Source organism: Triturus cristatus, chromosome 2_1 (genome assembly GCF_964204655.1).
Source record: "Triturus cristatus chromosome 2_1, aTriCri1.1, whole genome shotgun sequence".
In the NCBI taxonomy this organism is placed as follows: domain Eukaryota; kingdom Metazoa; phylum Chordata; class Amphibia; order Caudata; family Salamandridae; genus Triturus; species Triturus cristatus.
This window is the reverse complement of record NC_140581.1, coordinates 584,211,023-584,229,710: the sequence shown is the minus strand read 5'-3', so window position 1 is coordinate 584,229,710 and position 18,688 is coordinate 584,211,023. Positions and strand designations below refer to the sequence as shown.

Sequence of the window (18,688 nt, the reverse complement as noted above, 5' to 3'; positions counted from 1 at the left end):
CTATGGAATGGGATGTCATGTTAGAAGCCTTCAAAGCCCTAGAGCTTGATCCCCTGCTTAGCACCCCTAGCGAATAGTTGATACACATTGACTTGGCACTGTGTGACAGGGCCCAGCGCAGGCGCAGGCATGGCGCATAATCAGATAATACACACATAGCACAGAGGTGACCGAGACGCAGCAATATAATAGAGGCCAGATCAGATCAGCCAGAACGGGGGGATGTGGGGGGACGGGTAGTTGATGTAACTTGAGTGCGAATCCAGATACTGGAAGTTTATTTTAGTCTATGATGAGATATATGTATACATGATGTAGATATAACAATATCAGTTAAACTGACGGCTGTTATATAATGTAACCAACGAATGTATGATACCTTGCGTAATTACAGCATAATGTGTTCACGAATACAACGGATAAAAAGAAAATCAATAAAGTATGTTTTTAAAAAAAATGAATCCATTCAATTATGATCACTTACATAATTCTGGATTGGCAGGGTTGGTTTCTATTGTTCTGATTATTTTAGCCAATACAGGGATGTGGTTTTCAACAAGCTCCCAGGAACATCACCAGTGACGTAATTTGATTTCACATGACAGCAGATTGACTTTGAGGCGAGGCATTACTGGTTTTTGGAGGTGTGATCTACCTCACTTTGCATGGATTGTGAGGAAGAGAAGGCCCAGGACTAATGAGAATTTCTGATGTGTAATGTACGCATTATCAAACCTTAGAGCCCTGAGAAGGACAACGGGCCATAAATAAGAGACCAGAAACAATAGCAGTGAGTATGAGTAAAGTAAAGACCTGCAAGGACAGCTCTGAACAATACAGACAGGGCACTACCAACAATTTGAACAGGTGTGACACCAAGAATTGTCCAAAGGCTAGGGGCCTGATTACGATATTGGCGGATGCGATACTCGGTCACAAATGTGGCAGATAACCCGTTCGGTGAATTACGAGTTCCATAGGATATAATGTATCTGGTAATACGGCGGACTGGATATCCGTTATGTTTGTGACAGAGTATCGCATCCGCCAAGATTGTACTCAGGCCCTAAGTCTGCACCCCACGGGTGGCTGCACAGAGAGGCTAGGCAGCGGATAAGCAGCAATGCAGGGGCCTGAAGCCTGGTTCCTCACACATTCTTTCTTGGGTTATCAACATTAGCCCTGTGCAGGTACTGACATGGTGACCCTCCAGTAACCCCTAAATTACAAGTGCACCACATGCTGCATGCAAGGCAACGGGAGGGGTTTGTGGGGTGCTTGAAGGTCAGGGTAGGCAGAAGGTGAGTGGATGGTGTGGCTGCAGCAGCCCTGGTCTCCTGCCAGTGTTGTATTTCTGTTTTTTTTATGTTCATGGAGGTCTACTGCTGTGAGATGTCCAGACATGGCGCAGGTGCTCTCTGTGCAAACATTTCACAGTAGCAGTCTGATTTTCTCCAGCCCTTTTTGCAAAATATGTACAGAAAAGAACAGACTAGCAAGCACACGTTGCTACAATAAATCTAATTTCAGGAGAAGTGAAACTTTTACATCGGGACTAATAAAGATTAATGGTTTCCCATATTTTCTGAAAATGGGATGTAATGGTTTTATGCGTATGATTACAGCGATTCCAACAAAGGCACCGGCGCGTCGACGCTTTAAGCGCCGAACAGCACCATAATGCTGCTTCAAAAATGCCTGTTTATTTCGAAGGCGCCATGAGGTGTTGATTTCTGATGTTCTCCGGGCAGTTGGTTTTAGCAGCGCAGACACATGGCAGCACGGGACGGTGGACATTCCAGCTCTGCTCTCAGAACCTCTGTAAATTAAAACCCCAGACCTTGACTGCGCTTCGGGGATTAACCCTCGCAGCGCTGCTTGCGCGTGTGATTACAGTCTGTGCTTGCTTTCTTCCAGTTTCCCCGCCACGCCGGAGGACGCCGCAGCCGGAGAGGAGGGGCCCTGCACGCTTGGATTGACTGAGCAGAAAATAAACATGATGGTGCTGGATATCTGCCACAAACCAGGTGGCAGCCACTACCTGAGGCAAATTTATCACATCATCCAACTCAATGAGGTAGGGAAACTGCCTCTTTACTGAGCAATTAGGTGTGTAGTGGCCTGCGGCAGCTTCTGCTGGCAGCTGAGGGCTAGTCACGGAGGTGATAATGCTTCTTAAAGTCAATACCTAACTCGATATTGCATTGTAAAGGAATCCATTGCTCTTCGGCTCCTCTGCATGCAGGCAGTGTGTGTTTACTTCACCAGATGCCAGGCTTCCAGATCTATTTATTTACCCTTAATGTACCCAGGATCTTGAAAATGGAGGCCTGCTGACCCGCCTCCTCATTTGTAATTGGTGTGAGTGGCGAGGACGGATGCGCTTTGTCAGTGTCAACATTCTCGTAGAAGTGAAGTCATGGGTAACACATTGGTCGTTGTAGACAAGAGTGCAGGCGCGGGTTTCTGGGCATGATATGGCAAGTGGTCCAGTGACTCACAGTGGGTGCCCTCAAGAGCAACTGGAAAGGAAGTGCTATACATACATTTACCTTTTGAGGAACGTTTAGAGCTTCACGCCATCAATACATGACAAAAAAACGTCCTTCTGGATTTTCACAACTTTCTTCTTTTTTCATTTTATGGTCCCTCATTTAAAAACTGTTTTCAACGCAGTTACTTTTTCAGCTGACTGTCTCCTGGTGTTTGTGTAAGAGGAAAACGTTTGTAACTTTTATGATGAGAGGTAGATAAGAAACAGATTAGTGTGCACCCCCCTTTTTATCACATTGCCCCGCGTTAAAACACTTTTTGGTTGCCGCTTCCCAGCATGTAATCCTACAAATTCATTCACTCTTATTGCATGTAACAAGTCTTTGTAGACAACACAAATAATACAAGAAATGGCAATGCCATTAGGTGTGCTTATACCTGAAAGTGCCTCTTCAGTTGATGATGAGTTTAGTCACTCACTAAGCCATACATGCACTTTGACACTCATCCTTTCACTCGTACATCCATTCATTCACCCACTGACTAATTCTTGCAATCACACTCTTATTACCTCAGAAAACTTTAAAAAATAAAATGAAGAAAAAGAAAGAAATGAAAAGGGGACCCATGAAAGGACAGAATGGAAAACTAAATGACTGGCCCAGCAGCCCAGGCACAGAAGGCCACTCACTTTTAGGTAGATGTGCATATTTGGTCAGTCTCAGGGCAATAACATCTGTGGAAGAAATGGGCTAATCCTTTACCCCATAAAGAATACTGTCGTGGGCATTAGACATATGAAAATGACACTCAAACGGACAGAATAGGGGTGACTCGAAGGACAGGTTCATCCCACCTTCTTTCAAATATTAGCAAAGTTCAGCCTGACAAACACTTTTCATCTTCAGGTTAGGCAGCCAGGTGCTGTACATGCGCTCAATACACAGGTGCCTGCTTGCCTGAACAGAACGTTGTCACGCTGGAAATTTCACAGCCCTGTGGATGTGACCTCATCATTCCGCCAAAGTGCTGCAAGGTCCATCCCTTCAGGGCGAGGGGGCATGTCACCAATAGACTGAGATCAGGGTGCTAAGCCCTGAAGAGCCTTGGGCAGACTGCCCATCAGTGATGCCTCGTCACAGAGTGGGGTGGAGTCAACAAGTATCACTGACCCCCGGCCCCATCCCCCTTTGTGACGAGAACTGGGAAGGTCCTCTTCTCATAGTCTGACCCATGACAAGTTCAGCCAATATAATGAGGCGGCAGTCCCTTCCCCAATCCTCCAGGAATCACCAAAGCTCCCCTCCTGCCACCAGATATTGCCGCACTAGCCCAGTAAGTTTGTTTGAATGTATGTACATTTGTGCATGCAGTAAATTGGTGTCTGTATGTGCTTGTGAATGATAGGCGCTTGTGTGTACGCTTGCGAATGGATCGGTGTGAGTGTGCATGTGGGTGAGTGTGAATATGATTGTGCACATGTGGTCTCAAAGTGTAAATCTTCTACCCCGAGTGTTTGACACATGGGGCAACCAAAACCATTTCCTTCTATAGTAATCAGTGAGACCCCATATAGAAAAACAACTGTCTACAAGCTTCAACGTAGTATAATGACAGTTCACCCTTAAAGGCCTGTCCACTTTAACACATGTTTTTCACAATAAATAAGTTGACTCACTTTCCTTTGTCCTAACGTTTCATAATGTACAGGCCAGGCCTTGATCATTGGCTTGGCACCAGAACCCAGTCTGGCTGTTTCGAGCATAAGCTTTCCCACAAGACAAAAAGTATAAAACAATCATTTTTAGTAGAAGCACACAGTGTCTATCCAATGAAAGTCAGTGCTCAAAGGAATCAACATTTGGGCAGAGCCAAAGTCCCTCTCTCTTTTTAAAGCTCTTTATCTGTTGAACAGTAAAGGTCTGGTGACAGCTGTGCTCCCGAGCCAGTCCTAACAAGGGCACCAGGGCATCTGTGCAAAAGAGAGATAAGAAGAAACCAGGTGATTTAAAAGAACATGGGTAGTAAGAAGAAATGCAGAGTAAGATGAGTCAGTGTGAAGCATTAAAACATGCAGAGAAAATCCTAACTGGTAAAAACATCACATTATATAAGAAAACATGCAGAAAAAGCAGAACATAGATTGAAATTTAAAATTCACCATAACGCAACTTAGATGTTGACGGCCTGTTTATTCTCAAAAGGTTAAAAGGACACCACCAGTGAGATGGTGAAGAATTCCAAAATTATACATAAGGATTAGTTTGCATGATATGGTGCTGATAACCTTTTGTATATTGAGCCATGGACATGAAGCTTGAATTTTATAATGGGTATTGTTACTGCTGCTCACATCTCTCTGATGACAGGGCACATTGATAATCCAACTGCTATATGTGAAAGTGCCAGAAGACCCTTCACTGCAAGAAAAACATGACTAAGCACCTCAAAATGGCAGTGCACCAAAGCTCACACCATCAGAATTGCTCCTTCAGAGAAGAGAACCTGGAATTTACATCAGCTGTTAGCCACTAGAATTAGGCACATAAAAATGTGTTAGTTGTTTAACTCTTAGCCTACCTTCAAAACAAAACACTTGTGTCATTGTTAGGAACATTGTAGCCATTTTATTCTACAACTTGTTAAACTCAAAACTGTATTGAGTTAGAGATCTTGTAAACCTTAACACCTTCCTTCCTGCCTGTAGTAAATTAACCTAGTAAGTCAGTCAGTATCTTTATTTGGTCAAAATATGACCATAAAACCACATGAAAAAAAACATAATTATTACTTTAATATAATAAAAAAGACAAAAAACATTACAGTTTAAAACATAGAAACATGCTTTAGTAATGAAAGGAGAATACAACTTAGTAGAAAACCATCCTGTTAGTGCCCCTTGAGGAAAGAGCTTTACATTTGGGTACATAAAGTCTGGGTAATTGAATCCAAAACAAAGTGTATTTCCTTATCAGTGTAAGGCAGAGGAGATTACATTTATGACCTAAAAACAAATTGGGGGGTAATCTAGGCATTGTAAAAAGAGCAACCCTTCTTGATGTGTATACAATTAATTTCACAGAATTGGGTGTAAAAAAACAAGTTCTTAAAGTGCAATAAAATGCGCAAAAAAACAAAGTGTTTCGTAGATTGGGTAGAGACTCCGTCACTTGGACAACATAGAAGTGAGGGGAACCAAGTGCCTGCCTGGGGAAAGGTCACTGAAAAGTGAATTGTACCCACTCTTAAACAAGTGAGATAAAATCTTAGCTCAGGGTTCTCTATCCAAAATAGTTACAATTCCATACCTTTTGGTGACCACTGGTAAGTTTTCAAACAGCAGCACAAAGGTCCTCAAAAAAGAACCTTTCTAACCACTGCTGCTGAAGCCTGGATTGAAAGTTGACGATGTGGCTAACTATCACCTATCACGTCTGTACTTCTTAAGTGTGCATAGAAAGTAGTTCCTCAACAGCTCTTGAGTTGAGTTTCATCAGTGCTACTCATCGGCTTTTGTGGAATACAATGGAGAGAAATTTTCAAGTTGTTCAAGACGGGTGAGCTGCAGTCTGTGGAAAGGAAAAACAGTGCTGCCCTTATCTTAACACACCTCTCAGATGCTTTCAATACATCCTGTGGTGCTGCATTGACTCCTCCCTTTCCTTCTGTTAATTAAAGGACTACTTGGCAATTGGTCAGCTTGTTCCTTTACAGAGGGAAACAAGTAACCATACTCCCTGGTGCATTTCTAAAAAGCTGTGCCCAGAATGTGAGTGTTTTTGCGTTTCTGTCCAGTTTGTATTGAAGGATACCGGGGCATAAATTCTGAAGCCTTGATCTGCAGCAATCATCAGCATGACTACAGTCCTGAGGGAGTCTCTGAGGCTGTTTCTTCTATGTTTTAACTTTTAAGTAAAAACCCGTTTCATCTGGGAAATCATTGTCTATCTGCAACACTGGAGAGTATGCACTCTATCCCTATATGTTCTATGTAAAGCAGCTGCAACTTTCTGACGCGTTTCATAGAGACTGAAATGTTTCAGATTTGCTTACTTTCTTGTTACTAGAGGAAACTCCTTTCCCCTCTATACATTACTTTGAATGCTTTGTATCAGAACCTCAAACGACGTACAGTCAACTACCAAACAATAATAACATCTACCACCATTAAGGTTAAGGCAACCCACTAAATGAATGATGTAAATTCTTTCTAGCTGCTGATCGTGAGGAGGTGCAGCAGTACTGGAAAAACTGTTTGTGCTTTTGCCCATGTCTTTGCCAACTGCTCGCCGGACCCGCTCCGCGGGTCCCGCTTCACTGTCTGGGGATATTGACTTTGCCTGCACCAGGACTGGCGCTGAAACGTTGTGTTGTAGGAAAGGTGAGGGTCCAACTGGCTACAGGGCTGCGAGCGTATATACAGGGACTTCATCTCCCAGGAGCCCCTGCATGACCAATTAACACCACCTGGTCCGCTCTCCCTGCATGCCTGCCCCGCCCCCTAATCACTCTCTCCCTTCATAGCAAGCTGATCATTCCGCTGCGCGGGAGTGCCGCGGGAGCATCCCGGGAGAAGCCCGGGACAAGGGCGGGACCGTCTGAGGCCGTCCGAAGTCGACTGAGGCCGGGCAGGGCTATTCCCCTCACATCTGGTTCTTAAGTTGTTAATTTATTGTAGCCTAGTATTGTCACTAATCCAGTAATGGCATTACGCTCTGGGAAGGGAAGAATTGCTCAATTGCCAACCACGGGTGGGGTGGTCAGTGGAACAATGGACCAATTCCTAAAACGAGCAACAGTGATTTTAGAGAAAGAGATAGTTCTTACTGAGAAACGTCTGTCCCTAGATCTCAATACAGGGAAACGCTCATCATTAGGCCCTATTGGGTCTGTGATCTCCCCTGATCCCTCAAGATTACCCAACCCTATTATTACCCAGGAATCTCGTTCCTGCCTAAGCCCAACGATTTTGGTCGCGGACATTTCAGCGGATTGTTCTACCCCCAACGTTTCTCTACCCAGCATGATTTCTAGTAGCCTAGTCAGTAGAGTCTCTAGCCCTTCTCCGCCACATAGACCCACTACAGAAATCCAAATAACAGGCTCACTAGTATATACTAAACCCAGCAAAAGGAAAAGAGGGGGTGGCCCGCAGAAGGGTGGAACTGCTAAAATGCCCAAAATCCCCAAGAAAACAGGGAAAGCATCGATCCTTGACGATACTACCCAGCCAACAAATCCAATTTTGGTCAAAAGAGGTCCAGCCCAACAGACCCCCATGAGTGGTGCTGGTGATGGTCCATCGGGCAAATTGGAAACCTTAATTAAATCCCTGATCTTACCCTTAGTGGAGAGAACAAGGTTGATTAATTTGAAATTAGACAAGCTGGAGAACCTTGTTTTGTCAAACACAGATTTACTGCACAAATTAGCAAAAGGAATGGATAACCCTAATGTATTGACTGCTAAATCCCAAAAAACAGGGACAGAAAATGGAATAGGTGCTTTAACGCCAGTCGTAAATGACATTCCTAATTACCAAGAAGTACAACATAGTACGGAGATCCCCCACGTTGGCAAAACCACTACAGTTACCACACAGGCTAGAAATACTGGGGTGGGGGCGGTGTCTAAAACAAAGGTAGCACTGCAAGTTCCAGTCCCAGGCAGTAGGCCATCTGGGTATTCTCGGTTGGAGAAGGAGAAAAACAAGCAGTTACTGCCCCGTGTAAACCTTCCCCCAGAATCCACACCTTATACTATCATTCTGGTGGGAGTCCCTCCACTGGGGGAGGATAGACAAGAATCAGATAGAGAGCTAAAAAACAAAGTCATATTTTGGCTTAATAAGAAAAGATCTCTCCCTCCCTTCTCTAATACTGAGATACTGTGTGTTAGAAGGGTGAACTGGGTGGGACAATGTCCAAAGGATTTAGAGGGTGACTGTATTATCGTGAATTTTAGGGACCCTTGGGTGGTTGATTTTATTCGTAGAGAGCCAAGATTTGGGAGGGAAGGAGACATACAATCTTTAGGTCTGGATTATTTCTACCCTCGCTCAACTAGTGGCTCTTCCTATTTACCCTTCAAACCATGTAGGAGAAGACACTTGGGGGGAAATCCTGTAGTCCAGATGGAGCGACACCTTCCTTTGTCCAACCGTTATGAGCCCCTTATAGGTCTCGAGGGGGTTGATTGACTTTCACTTAGGCAGGGCAAAAACAGTTGGCCGTTGAATCTTGAAGTGGCCCCTATGGGGATTGGTACTTCTGGGGGGGTAGTAGCCGACCCTGATGGTTTAATTTTAGGTGGCCTAGTGGAGTTGGTGACGGCGACAATGGAGGGTGTGCAAGGAAAAAGACAGTCTGCACTTCCAACCAGGATAACCATTGATAGAGATCCCTTGTTGGAGAGTGGTGGGTTATCGAGCAATTGTCTTCAGGCTATTGAATGTTCACAATCCCCTAGTATAAATACCCCGCTTAAAATAGTTTCCTGGAACATTGCGGGGTTGAAAAGCAAGGTAGGCCTAGGAGAGTGGGCTGACTTTGTGGACAACCATGACATTTTATTATTTCAGGAAACCTGGGCCCTTGATCCTATTTATAGACATGGGTATATCAATTTTTATAAACCTGCCCAGAGGAGTAGAATGGGCAGAGCTTCTGGGGGACTAACCATTTGGGTGAGGCAGTCACTTAGTTATAGGACCAATGAAGTGCTAGTGGATAATCCGGATATCCTCGGGATTATGCTGACGGGTCCCAATCTCCAGGAGATTTTTATTGTGAACATATATGCTCGCGGACTCCCTGGGGGACGTAGTCCGTTGGTCATTAGAGAATTAGACCTCCTCCATAATAATATCGGTTGGGATAAGTTTGTGATAGTGGCGGGGGATTTTAATTGTACCTTCGAACCGCTCCAATGTGAGGGAGCGGATATATTTGCTGAAGAAGATGTGCAATGGAATATCCCTTCCCTCGAACTAAAACCGATTAAGCGAGGGACAGAGGCAGTACTTCAATGGATGGGCTTGTGTCTTGAGTGGGGGTTGAGAGCGGTTAATGGCCGATCACATTCTGATAAAGAAGGCCAGGCCACATTTGATAATGGCACCAGTACTAGTCAAATTGATTATATTTTAATCGGTGTAGAGTACTGGGTGCTATTGGAGGACATGACAATAATGGCTCGACCTGAGAGCGACCATAACCCGTTAGTGCTTGGTTTAAATCTAAAGGATTGCCTAAGGAGATCAAGTCCGACTGAGTGTGCAACCGCGGAGGCAATTTTAACAAACGATAGCAGAAGGCTTAGGTGGAGCAGGATAGTGGAGGATCCCTCAATATTAGATAGAATTTCATTAGAGGTCTCTTCCACCTTATCTGCCCTACAAGCACTGGCTGACCCGTCGGACCATCTGTCGTATATAACTAGACAGCATGACAAGCTTTTTGGTGTTTTAAAAAGTCTTTTTACTACAAGTTTTAAACATATAAATTTAAGGGTCCCAAAATCAGGGAAAAAATGGTATAATAATTCCTGTAGACAGGCACATACTCATCTGATCAAAGCCCTAAAATCCAGAGATGTAACAGAAATTAGGATGGCTAGGCTCGCGTATAAAAAGGCACAAAGAGAGTCAAGGAGAGAATGGGATGATCTGCATTGGCTGGACTTGTATGAAGCCAGTAAGTTAAAGGACCAGACCAAGTTTTGGCAGATAGTCAAATGGGGTAATAATCAGGACAGTCAGATCCCGACGAATTTTGTTTCTCCAGAAGTGTGGGTAGAATATTTTGAGCACCAGTTCAAAAGTAGTGAACCAGAAACTGTGTGTGGTTTATCTGTTTTTCCTTTAAGTGAACCACTGTTCTGTCAACCTATAGTTTTTGAGAACACAGATGCAGAGTTTGCACTGGGTTTGATCAAAGCAGGTAAAGCCCCGGGTATAGACTGTATCCCGGCCGACTTATTTAAATTTGATTTAATGAATTGGGTCCCTTACATCACCTTTATGGCTAATGCCATTGCAAGTGGTGCACAAATTCCGGATTCATGGCGTGGGGCAGAAATTTTACCTATATTTAAGAAGGGGGAACGCTCGGCCCCGGAAAATTATCGACCTATAAGTCTAATAGACTCAATACAGAAAGTTGTAGCTAGGATGGTGTTGGTTAAAATCCTTGAATGGATGGAGATCGAGAATATATTATCTCCTATGCAGGCAGGGTTTAGACCTAGCGTCAGTACAATTGATCAGGTGTTCAGATTCCTTCTTATTTATTGGAAGGTGGTGACATTGGGCGGAGGAATTATTTACGCAGCGTTTGTAGACTTAAAGTCTGCATTCGATCTCGTACCAAGAGAAAAGTTATGGGCTGCCCTAAGAAACATGGGAATGCCGCCAGCACTACTGGATATAATAATAAGATTACATGAGGCTAATTTCGCCCAGGTGAGATGGGGCAGGCAAGGACAGATAACAGAGAGGTTTCCAGTCACCCGCGGTGTTCGCCAGGGATGTGTCCTTGCACCGACACTGTTTCTGTTATTTATTAACAGGGTCGTGCAGTACTTTGTAGACACTCCTACTGATGCCCCTACTTTAGGTGGTACTAACTTTCCACTTCTCATCTTTGCGGATGATACCCTCATCCTATCTAAGACTCAAAAGGGGCTTCAACTCGCCATAAATAAGTTTGAGGAGTTTTGTAAAGTCAACGACCTTCAAGTCAATGTCAGCAAAACAAAATTTATGGTGTTTACTAGAAATAAGCCACAGAAGGGTCATGTCAGGATGAATGACGTTGAACTAGAGCAGGTGGAAGTTATGACATATTTAGGGATCGTACTCGAAAACAAGTTAAGATGGAAACCACAGGTTGATGTCCTGTCTCTGAAGTTTGCCCAACTATCTGGTACTTTAATTAAGGAACAAAGAACCTCCATCACCAAAAGGATCGGCCCTGCGTTAAGAATTTATAATGCTAAGATAAGCTCAGCAATCCTATATGGTGCAGATCTTTGGGGCTCTTCAGACTTGTCTTCCCTGGTTAAAGTCCAAAATAAATTTTTACGAATCTTATTGGCCTGCCCCAATCTAGTCCCTTGAAACCCCTGTTACTAGACCTGGGTTGCTACCCCATTGATGAAGTGGCACGGTTTAGATCCATTGCTCTGTGGAGAAGGATCTGGTCAACACCCGAACTCGCTATTTTTGCAAAGGAGATATTAGATGTTAGATCCATATTGGGATCTGCTAATATCCCCTGGTTTAGAAATGTGAGATCGATATTGGTAAATATGGGTTATGATCAGTTATGGTTGGATCCCGGCAATAGCATTTTTCCTTCAAAAAAGGACTTCAAAGAACAGTACTGGGCGTCCATACGTCACCAACATATAGTCCAGTCAGATCCTACTTCTCTTTCTGGTAGATTTCTGGAACACAAGGTTACTCCCTCTCTAGAGGAGTATTGGGATGCAATTACTAAGACCTGTGACAGAAAATTATACCATCAGTTTAGGGTGGGGTCACTTCCAGTGAAATCCTTTACAGCTACATGGCGTGGTAAGACGAATGAGTATTGCCCTTGGTGTAGGGACAAAAAAGAGTCCATAGGCCATGTGTTCTTTGTTTGTCCATCCTACTCAGCCCCTAGAAGAAAATGGCTTAAACCCATTTGTAAAAATATGAAAACTCGGGTGAGTCAGGAGGCACTATGGCTCTTAAGGACTAATACATCGACTCCAGTGGCCATAGCTGTTGCAAAATTTTTAGGTTGGACATGGATTATCAGAGCCAGACAACATTGTAATAGTGGCTAAATAGTCCTTGATATCAGTACATATTTCTAATACGTCTTTTACTGACAATTTAATTACTTTTTAATTCTATTTTACTGTGTATTACATGTTTAATTCCGCTTATTAGTGATGATTTGTCCTAAATTAACTCTTTTATATATTTAATCTATCTTTACGACTTTTTTTAACATTATGATTATTTTGACATCTGGAGTTTTTAGTCATGTGTGGAATGTTTTATTGCATGTCTTTTATGATGAAATAATATCGAAATAAAGACGTATGAAATGAAATGAATGATGTATTACTGACCCAAGTAGTAGACTACAACAAAAACACAGTAATAGGAGACCTGAAGTACCACTGGGTGGACACCACAGCATACCAGTCATTCAGCCTGGATAGCATCTGAAAAAAGCATTTGCAATGCAATCAGTCTCGCCTTTGGGACCTTATATGTATTTAGCTATGCAGCACATTAGCCTGGGTGCTGAAACATCTACTGTTCTTTAACATGGAGGGAAAGTAAGCACCAAACTGCATGACACATCAGGTATGGGAACACATGGAGAGAAATATTGCCTTTCAGCGGGAAATGGTATTGTCCAAAGCTCGGTTTTTAATATAAAAGCAGGGCCTTCGGTGGTCATATCACTGAAAATACAAGATTTGAAAAAAATATTATTGTCTACAGGTGCTTGCGGAAGACAATTTCTATGGACTGGAATCCTGAGAATGCTATAGTGATTCTGGTATATACTGACCTCTGCTGGTCGTTTTCTATCAAGGAAGTTAAATAGAGGCAGTTGCAAGAAAAATTTAAAAAAAAGAAAGTCCCTCAGCAGAAATCAATTCTGGTATTTTACTGGCCTCTGCTGGTCGTTTTCTATTAAGACAGTTAAATAGAGGCAGTTGAACAGAAAAAAAGTCCCTAAGCGGAAGCAGACATGTTCTAGGGCTGATCTCCAGAGCCCACAAAGTACATACACATATAAGTATATACTAAAGTATATATTCGAAAGTATATAATAAAGTATATGCAAGAGGTCTCGAGTGCTCAACCTAATAAAGTATAGTTGGGAAAGGCTTGCATATGGTCATCACCCAGAAGTATAGCCCTCATTATAAGCTTCCTGCCACCAGTTGGCCAGGCTAATGTGTAACCCATTTTACTATCAAAATCGCAACACCCAGGAAACTAGGCACTACAAAATGGTGGACAAGAAATTAGTAAAATGATAAAAAACAGTGTTGTACGTGACAAACCTAACATCCATTAAATAAGAAAAAGGCATGCACCTTACCCTGAATCATTTTCAGCTTCATCAAAACGTTTTTTTCAACTGGAAGCATAAATGCGATACTGGTTGAACTACTTTATAACAATAATGCTTTGCCATGACACCAGTTTAAACATAGAACTAAGTTCATCATAAAAAAAGAATGAAAATAAAACCATCCAAATATTCTGTGCAACACTGGAAACAAATTCATTTGACCACAATCCTCATATTCAAACTTGCAGCCACCTCGCTATTTCCCCAACTCAAACCGTACATAGTGAAGTTCATACATTGCTCATTGTCTGTTTTTGATTTGATTTAATTACTTCTTCACGATCAAGTTAAGCCGGAGTTGCCCATCCCGTTTCCTTGTCTCTATATACAATAAAAAGAACCTTGGGGTCACTATGCCCTAACAAAAGCACGTTCTACTTGAGACCTCTTGTAGCTTTTCCCACCTCCTTCCCATGCCTCTTCGCTTTTTTCTTGCCCCTTTCTCCTTCTCTCATCCCTTTGTTTGTTCCTCCTGACTGGAGTAAAAATGTTACAAGATTTGGCAGTTGGTATTGTGATGACCTTTTTCGGTGAGACCTTTTCCGGCTACTGAGCTGTGCTCCTGAGGTACTTGGGCAGTGAAATAAAGAAGATAGGTTTTCTTCGCCTGGGATTCCAGCGTCATTTGTTTGCATCAGAACCCTTCATAGTTAAGCCTTTATCCTTAAAGAAAATCTCAAGTTCTTTTCTGTTCTGGCAAAGACCCAATGCCGCAAAACGAAAAGACCGCGAAATGAGAGAATAATAAAAGCAACCACATCATGGTACTCTGTGGACCTTCATAGAGAGAGCAGGAAAACATTCTAGCACCATATCTCCTGAATACTCCTCAAATACAAACGAACCACCAATAAGCACATTCTGGGAGTCCTGTTTTATGTTGTACCAGTGCTTAATTTGTGAAAGAGTGAGTGCCGGTGCCTGAAGCTCTGGTCAGAAGCGCAGTTGGTGCAGTTAAATGTCGGTGCACTAAATACCAAGGCTGTTACCCTTAAACCTACTATTCAATTATCAAGGAGAGCGAGAGGACTAGATAGCTAGTCCCATTTCCCCAGGTTTATTATATGTAATCAAAAGGAGGACTAGCCTATTTGTGAATGATACAGGACTGTATGAGGAAGGGGGGAAACTGTTAAGTTTCTTTATGAAGCCCTCACCCACCAACCTAGTTGGTGGCATGCTTCATCATCGGGCCCACCCAGTGACACCGAATGTGTCCCGGGTGTGCTTCTACGCCTGTATTACAGCGGAGCTGGTGTTTTACTGAGTGTGCAGTGTGGGTGTTGTGAAAGTGATAATTAAAAGCTATACAGCGGTCCCAGTTCCCGAGGGGGTAATTTTAATGTCTGGGCCTCTGTTAGCGTTAAAAACAAGGCAAAGAGATGTGGTGGAGCGGATATTAGGAACTCCTACATCCGAGGTGTGGTCTACATGTTTCAGCCAGGCCTTTCTCTAAAACTGGCTTTTCTTAGGACCGATAATTATGTGAAAGTGTGATCTATACTTTAAGTGAGTATATGATCCAAAAATGTGAAGCACGCGCTAAGGTGCTATAAGTGTGGGAGGGGGATTCCCTCTCCAAGCATTACTGGACATACAACATGTATGACAAACAAACATACAGAGGAGGGTCTTAGCATGGTAGCATAAATCACAAAAATACATGGTTGCCGGTAGTATTGTGCATAATTGGCGGTAAAAAATGCGGCAAAAGGTGTAACAGTACTGGTGGTGCGGTTTAGGTGAATTACCGAAATATGCGCTGTTACGTGTGATGGACTAAATGTCGTAAGCACACACAAGTTAAAAGTGGATACACACAAGGGGTATCCTCACGCTAGCGTTTTGCTGCAAATGCCCCTATGGAGATATCCGGCAGAGGTGTTGACCCTGTAATGAGAAGGGGAGGGCCCGTGTGCCGTTAGAAACCCGTAAAGGAAAGAGTGGCTTACCCGGTCAAAGTTGAGTTAGTGCAGTACTCACGACTCTGTTGGTCAAGACCCTTTTGGAACCTGTTGTGCTGTCGCGGAACTCCGGGAGAAGTGAGCCCGGTGGCGCCGGTGCTTAAGTATCATGTGCACAGGACTCAGGTGTGGCTGGTTTCCTCATGGTGGGAGTAGCGTCCCTGGAAGGGGGAACATAGAAAAGAGACTACTCGCGCGCGGGGTGGACGCCGCGCGCGTTGTCTGGGGAACCGGGTAATGCTAAGACACTGTGTGACGGCGCGCACGTTAAGGCGTCAGCGCATAGTCAAGGAGATGAAGACACGGGAAACTGACGGGAGGGTGCACACGCGCATTGGCGGCGTGCATGGAGCGCGCTCTGGGACCTGAGTGTTTAGGATTAAATTTGTTGAAGCGCAGTGGAACTCACAGACAGAATGTGGATGGGAACCATATAGTAGAGAGTTCAATAGATGTCTGACAGAGGGCGCAAAGGAGTCATGTCTACATGGGAGATCGTTCAATTGGTCAGGGAGATGATGCTAGGTTTTTAGGGAGCACCATGGGATGGAATGATTCAATCCATGATGTTGGGTGGATAAACGGTAAATCCAACGTTGTTCCTTCGTGAGAAGTGTCTTTTCGTTGTCGCGTTGGTTGTGATCGTATTGTTCAATCACTGTCCATGTCATGTCATTGGGGGTGTGGCAGTGTTGTAAATAGTGGTCAGTGAGTCTGCTGATGTTCTTTTTACATCTTATGGTGCTTCGATGCTCAACCACTCTGGTTCTGACCTTTGGCGTCATCATTCCCACGTAGCGAAGGCCACATGGGCATGTGATAAGGTAAACTACGTTAGTAGAATTACAATTTCTATGATGTGACTGTGTCCAGACTTTGCCTGGTTCCAGATTGAGTGTCTTAGAATGTTCAGTCAAGTGGCACACACTACAGTTCTTACATGGGTAGTGTCCTGTGATTTTGGGGAGCCCCCATGTGTTCAGAATAGTATTGGTTGTTGATTTGGGCATTGTCATGGGACGTGTGGACACAAGTTGGTCTTTAAGGTCGCTCGCACGTATATATGCAAAACAGGGTTCCTCCCATTCTCTGGGTCCGGAATTGATGATGCGCCAATGTTTGCGGATGATGCTGGAGACCTGGTTGGATGCCACATTGTATGTGGTGACGCAAGTCATTGGTGGTGGGTCAGTTTCTTTTACCACCGTTTCTAGAAGGGCCTCTCTATTCTGGTTGCGTGCCCCCCTTTTTTGTTTTCTCAATGATTTTCTTCGGGTAGCCTCGTTCCTGTAATCTGGAAGCAAGGGCAGCCGATTGTTTTTTGTATTCTGTGAGCTGGCTGCAGTTCCTGCGTGTGCGTAGGAATTGTCCAAAGGGGAGGTTCTCCCTAAGGGGTCTGGGGTGAAAACTGTCGAAGTGTAGTAACGAGTTCCTGGCAGTGGGTTTGTAATAGGTAGTGGTTGTGAGGGTACCTTGCTCAGCTGTGATGTTAAGGTCAAGGAATGCCAGTGTCGTGGTACTGGATGTGCTAGTGAACCGTAGGTATGGGTCACGGTCATTAAGCCATGCAAGGAATGATGTTAATGTGTCTGGTGTGCCTTCCCAGATCATAAATATGTCGTTGATGTAGCGACGCCACACTTCGATTTTGGCTGAGTGTGGGTTGGTAGTGGACAATATGTGTCTTTGCTCAAAGTGATGGAAATAGAGTCCCGCTACACTGGGGGCAAAAATGCTCCACATGGATGTGCCGTTAACTTGTAAGTAGAAGGTGCCCTCATACTCAAAGTAATTTTCGTTAAGTGCGAGAGTGGCACATTTAAGGATGAACTCCCTGGGAGTGTGATATGTCCATGGTGTCTGCATCAGTATGTCCTGCAGGACCTAGAGCGCTGCGTCCTGTGGTAGGCTTGTGTAGAGGCTTTCTATGTCAAGTCCTACCATAAGTTGGGTTGCAGGGTCAAAGTTCAGATCTTTGATAATGTTTAGGAGATGTTTGGTATCTTTTATGTAGGTTGGTGTTTGTTGGACCAGAGGGTTAAGGAAGTGGTCACAGTATCTAGACAGTGGTTCTAGGAGGGAATTAATCCCAGATACGATCGGACGTCCCGGGAGTGGAATTATGCCTTTGTGTACTTTGGGGACGGTATAGAAGTATGGTACCTCGGCATTTCTGGTGCATAGAAAATCAGCTTCTTGTTTAGAAATGTGATGTGCCTCACTGGCGTCCTTTACCAGGGTGTTGATAGTTGCTTGTAGGGTTGTCGTGGGATTATTCCTCAGTTGTTTGTAATTGCGTCTGTCGCTGAGAAGTCTGCGGCATTCTTTGTCATAATCTGTTTAGTCTAGTAGTACAATGCCTCTGCACTTGTTGGCTGGCTTGATGACAAAGGAGGGGTTGTCCTCTAGACTTTTGATGGTATTTCGGTCTTCTCTGGAGAGGTTGTTGAATGTCCTGATAGAGTTGAGTTTCTCTATGTCATGGTAGACGGCTTTTTCGAATGTGGCTATTTCAGCTGGAACACTGGTTGGGGGGGTATGAAGGTGGATTTTTGTTTCAGACCCATCTCATTAATGTTGTCAGGGGGGTTGTAATCATGTGTTCTAGGTTTTTCGAAGAAGGCCTTCAGTTTGAGCTTCCTGAAGAATTCAGCCAGTTCTACGTGTAGTTTGAATTTGTCCAATTTAGTGGTTGGGGCGAAGGATAGTACTTTGTTGAGGACTGTCGTTTCCACGGGTGTTAATGGAATGCTGGATAGGTTGAATACCAGGTTAGTAGGCAGGTCGTTGGTCATTGCTTGCTCGTGCCTGGTTGCTGCTCCTGTGTCTTGTTGCGGGTGTTCGCACTCTCTGGGTTCTCGTCTTCTGCCCAGTGCACCTGTTGGTTGTGCCTTCTTCTGCCGCGTGACCTCCGGCCCTGTCCTAAAAAAGGTGGCCTGGAGTTGCCTTGGAAGAAAGGCGGTGGGCCTAGCTGGTACATGTGTGGCCAGCCAAAGTATGGATTCTACGGTGGTCCATAGGGGGGTGGCCCATAAGTTGGTCCTTGTTGTGGTCCATGTCAGGGGCTCTGGCTACATAACA

The 18,688-nt window shown here is 44.0% G+C and overlaps 1 protein-coding gene across 3 annotated transcripts in view; it reads left to right on the top strand.

Moving 5' to 3' along the window:
• KIAA0825 (KIAA0825 ortholog) overlaps positions 1-18,688 on the top strand; it is a 2,097,552-nt gene that overhangs the window by 1,320,985 nt on the left and 757,879 nt on the right. For all 3 annotated transcript variants that reach the window (XM_085632475.1, XM_085632476.1, XM_085632477.1), the window contains exon 18: positions 1,918-2,077. In XM_085632475.1, the coding sequence (XP_085488601.1) occupies positions 1,918-2,077 (160 nt within the window). The remainder of the gene's footprint in view (positions 1-1,917; positions 2,078-18,688) is intronic.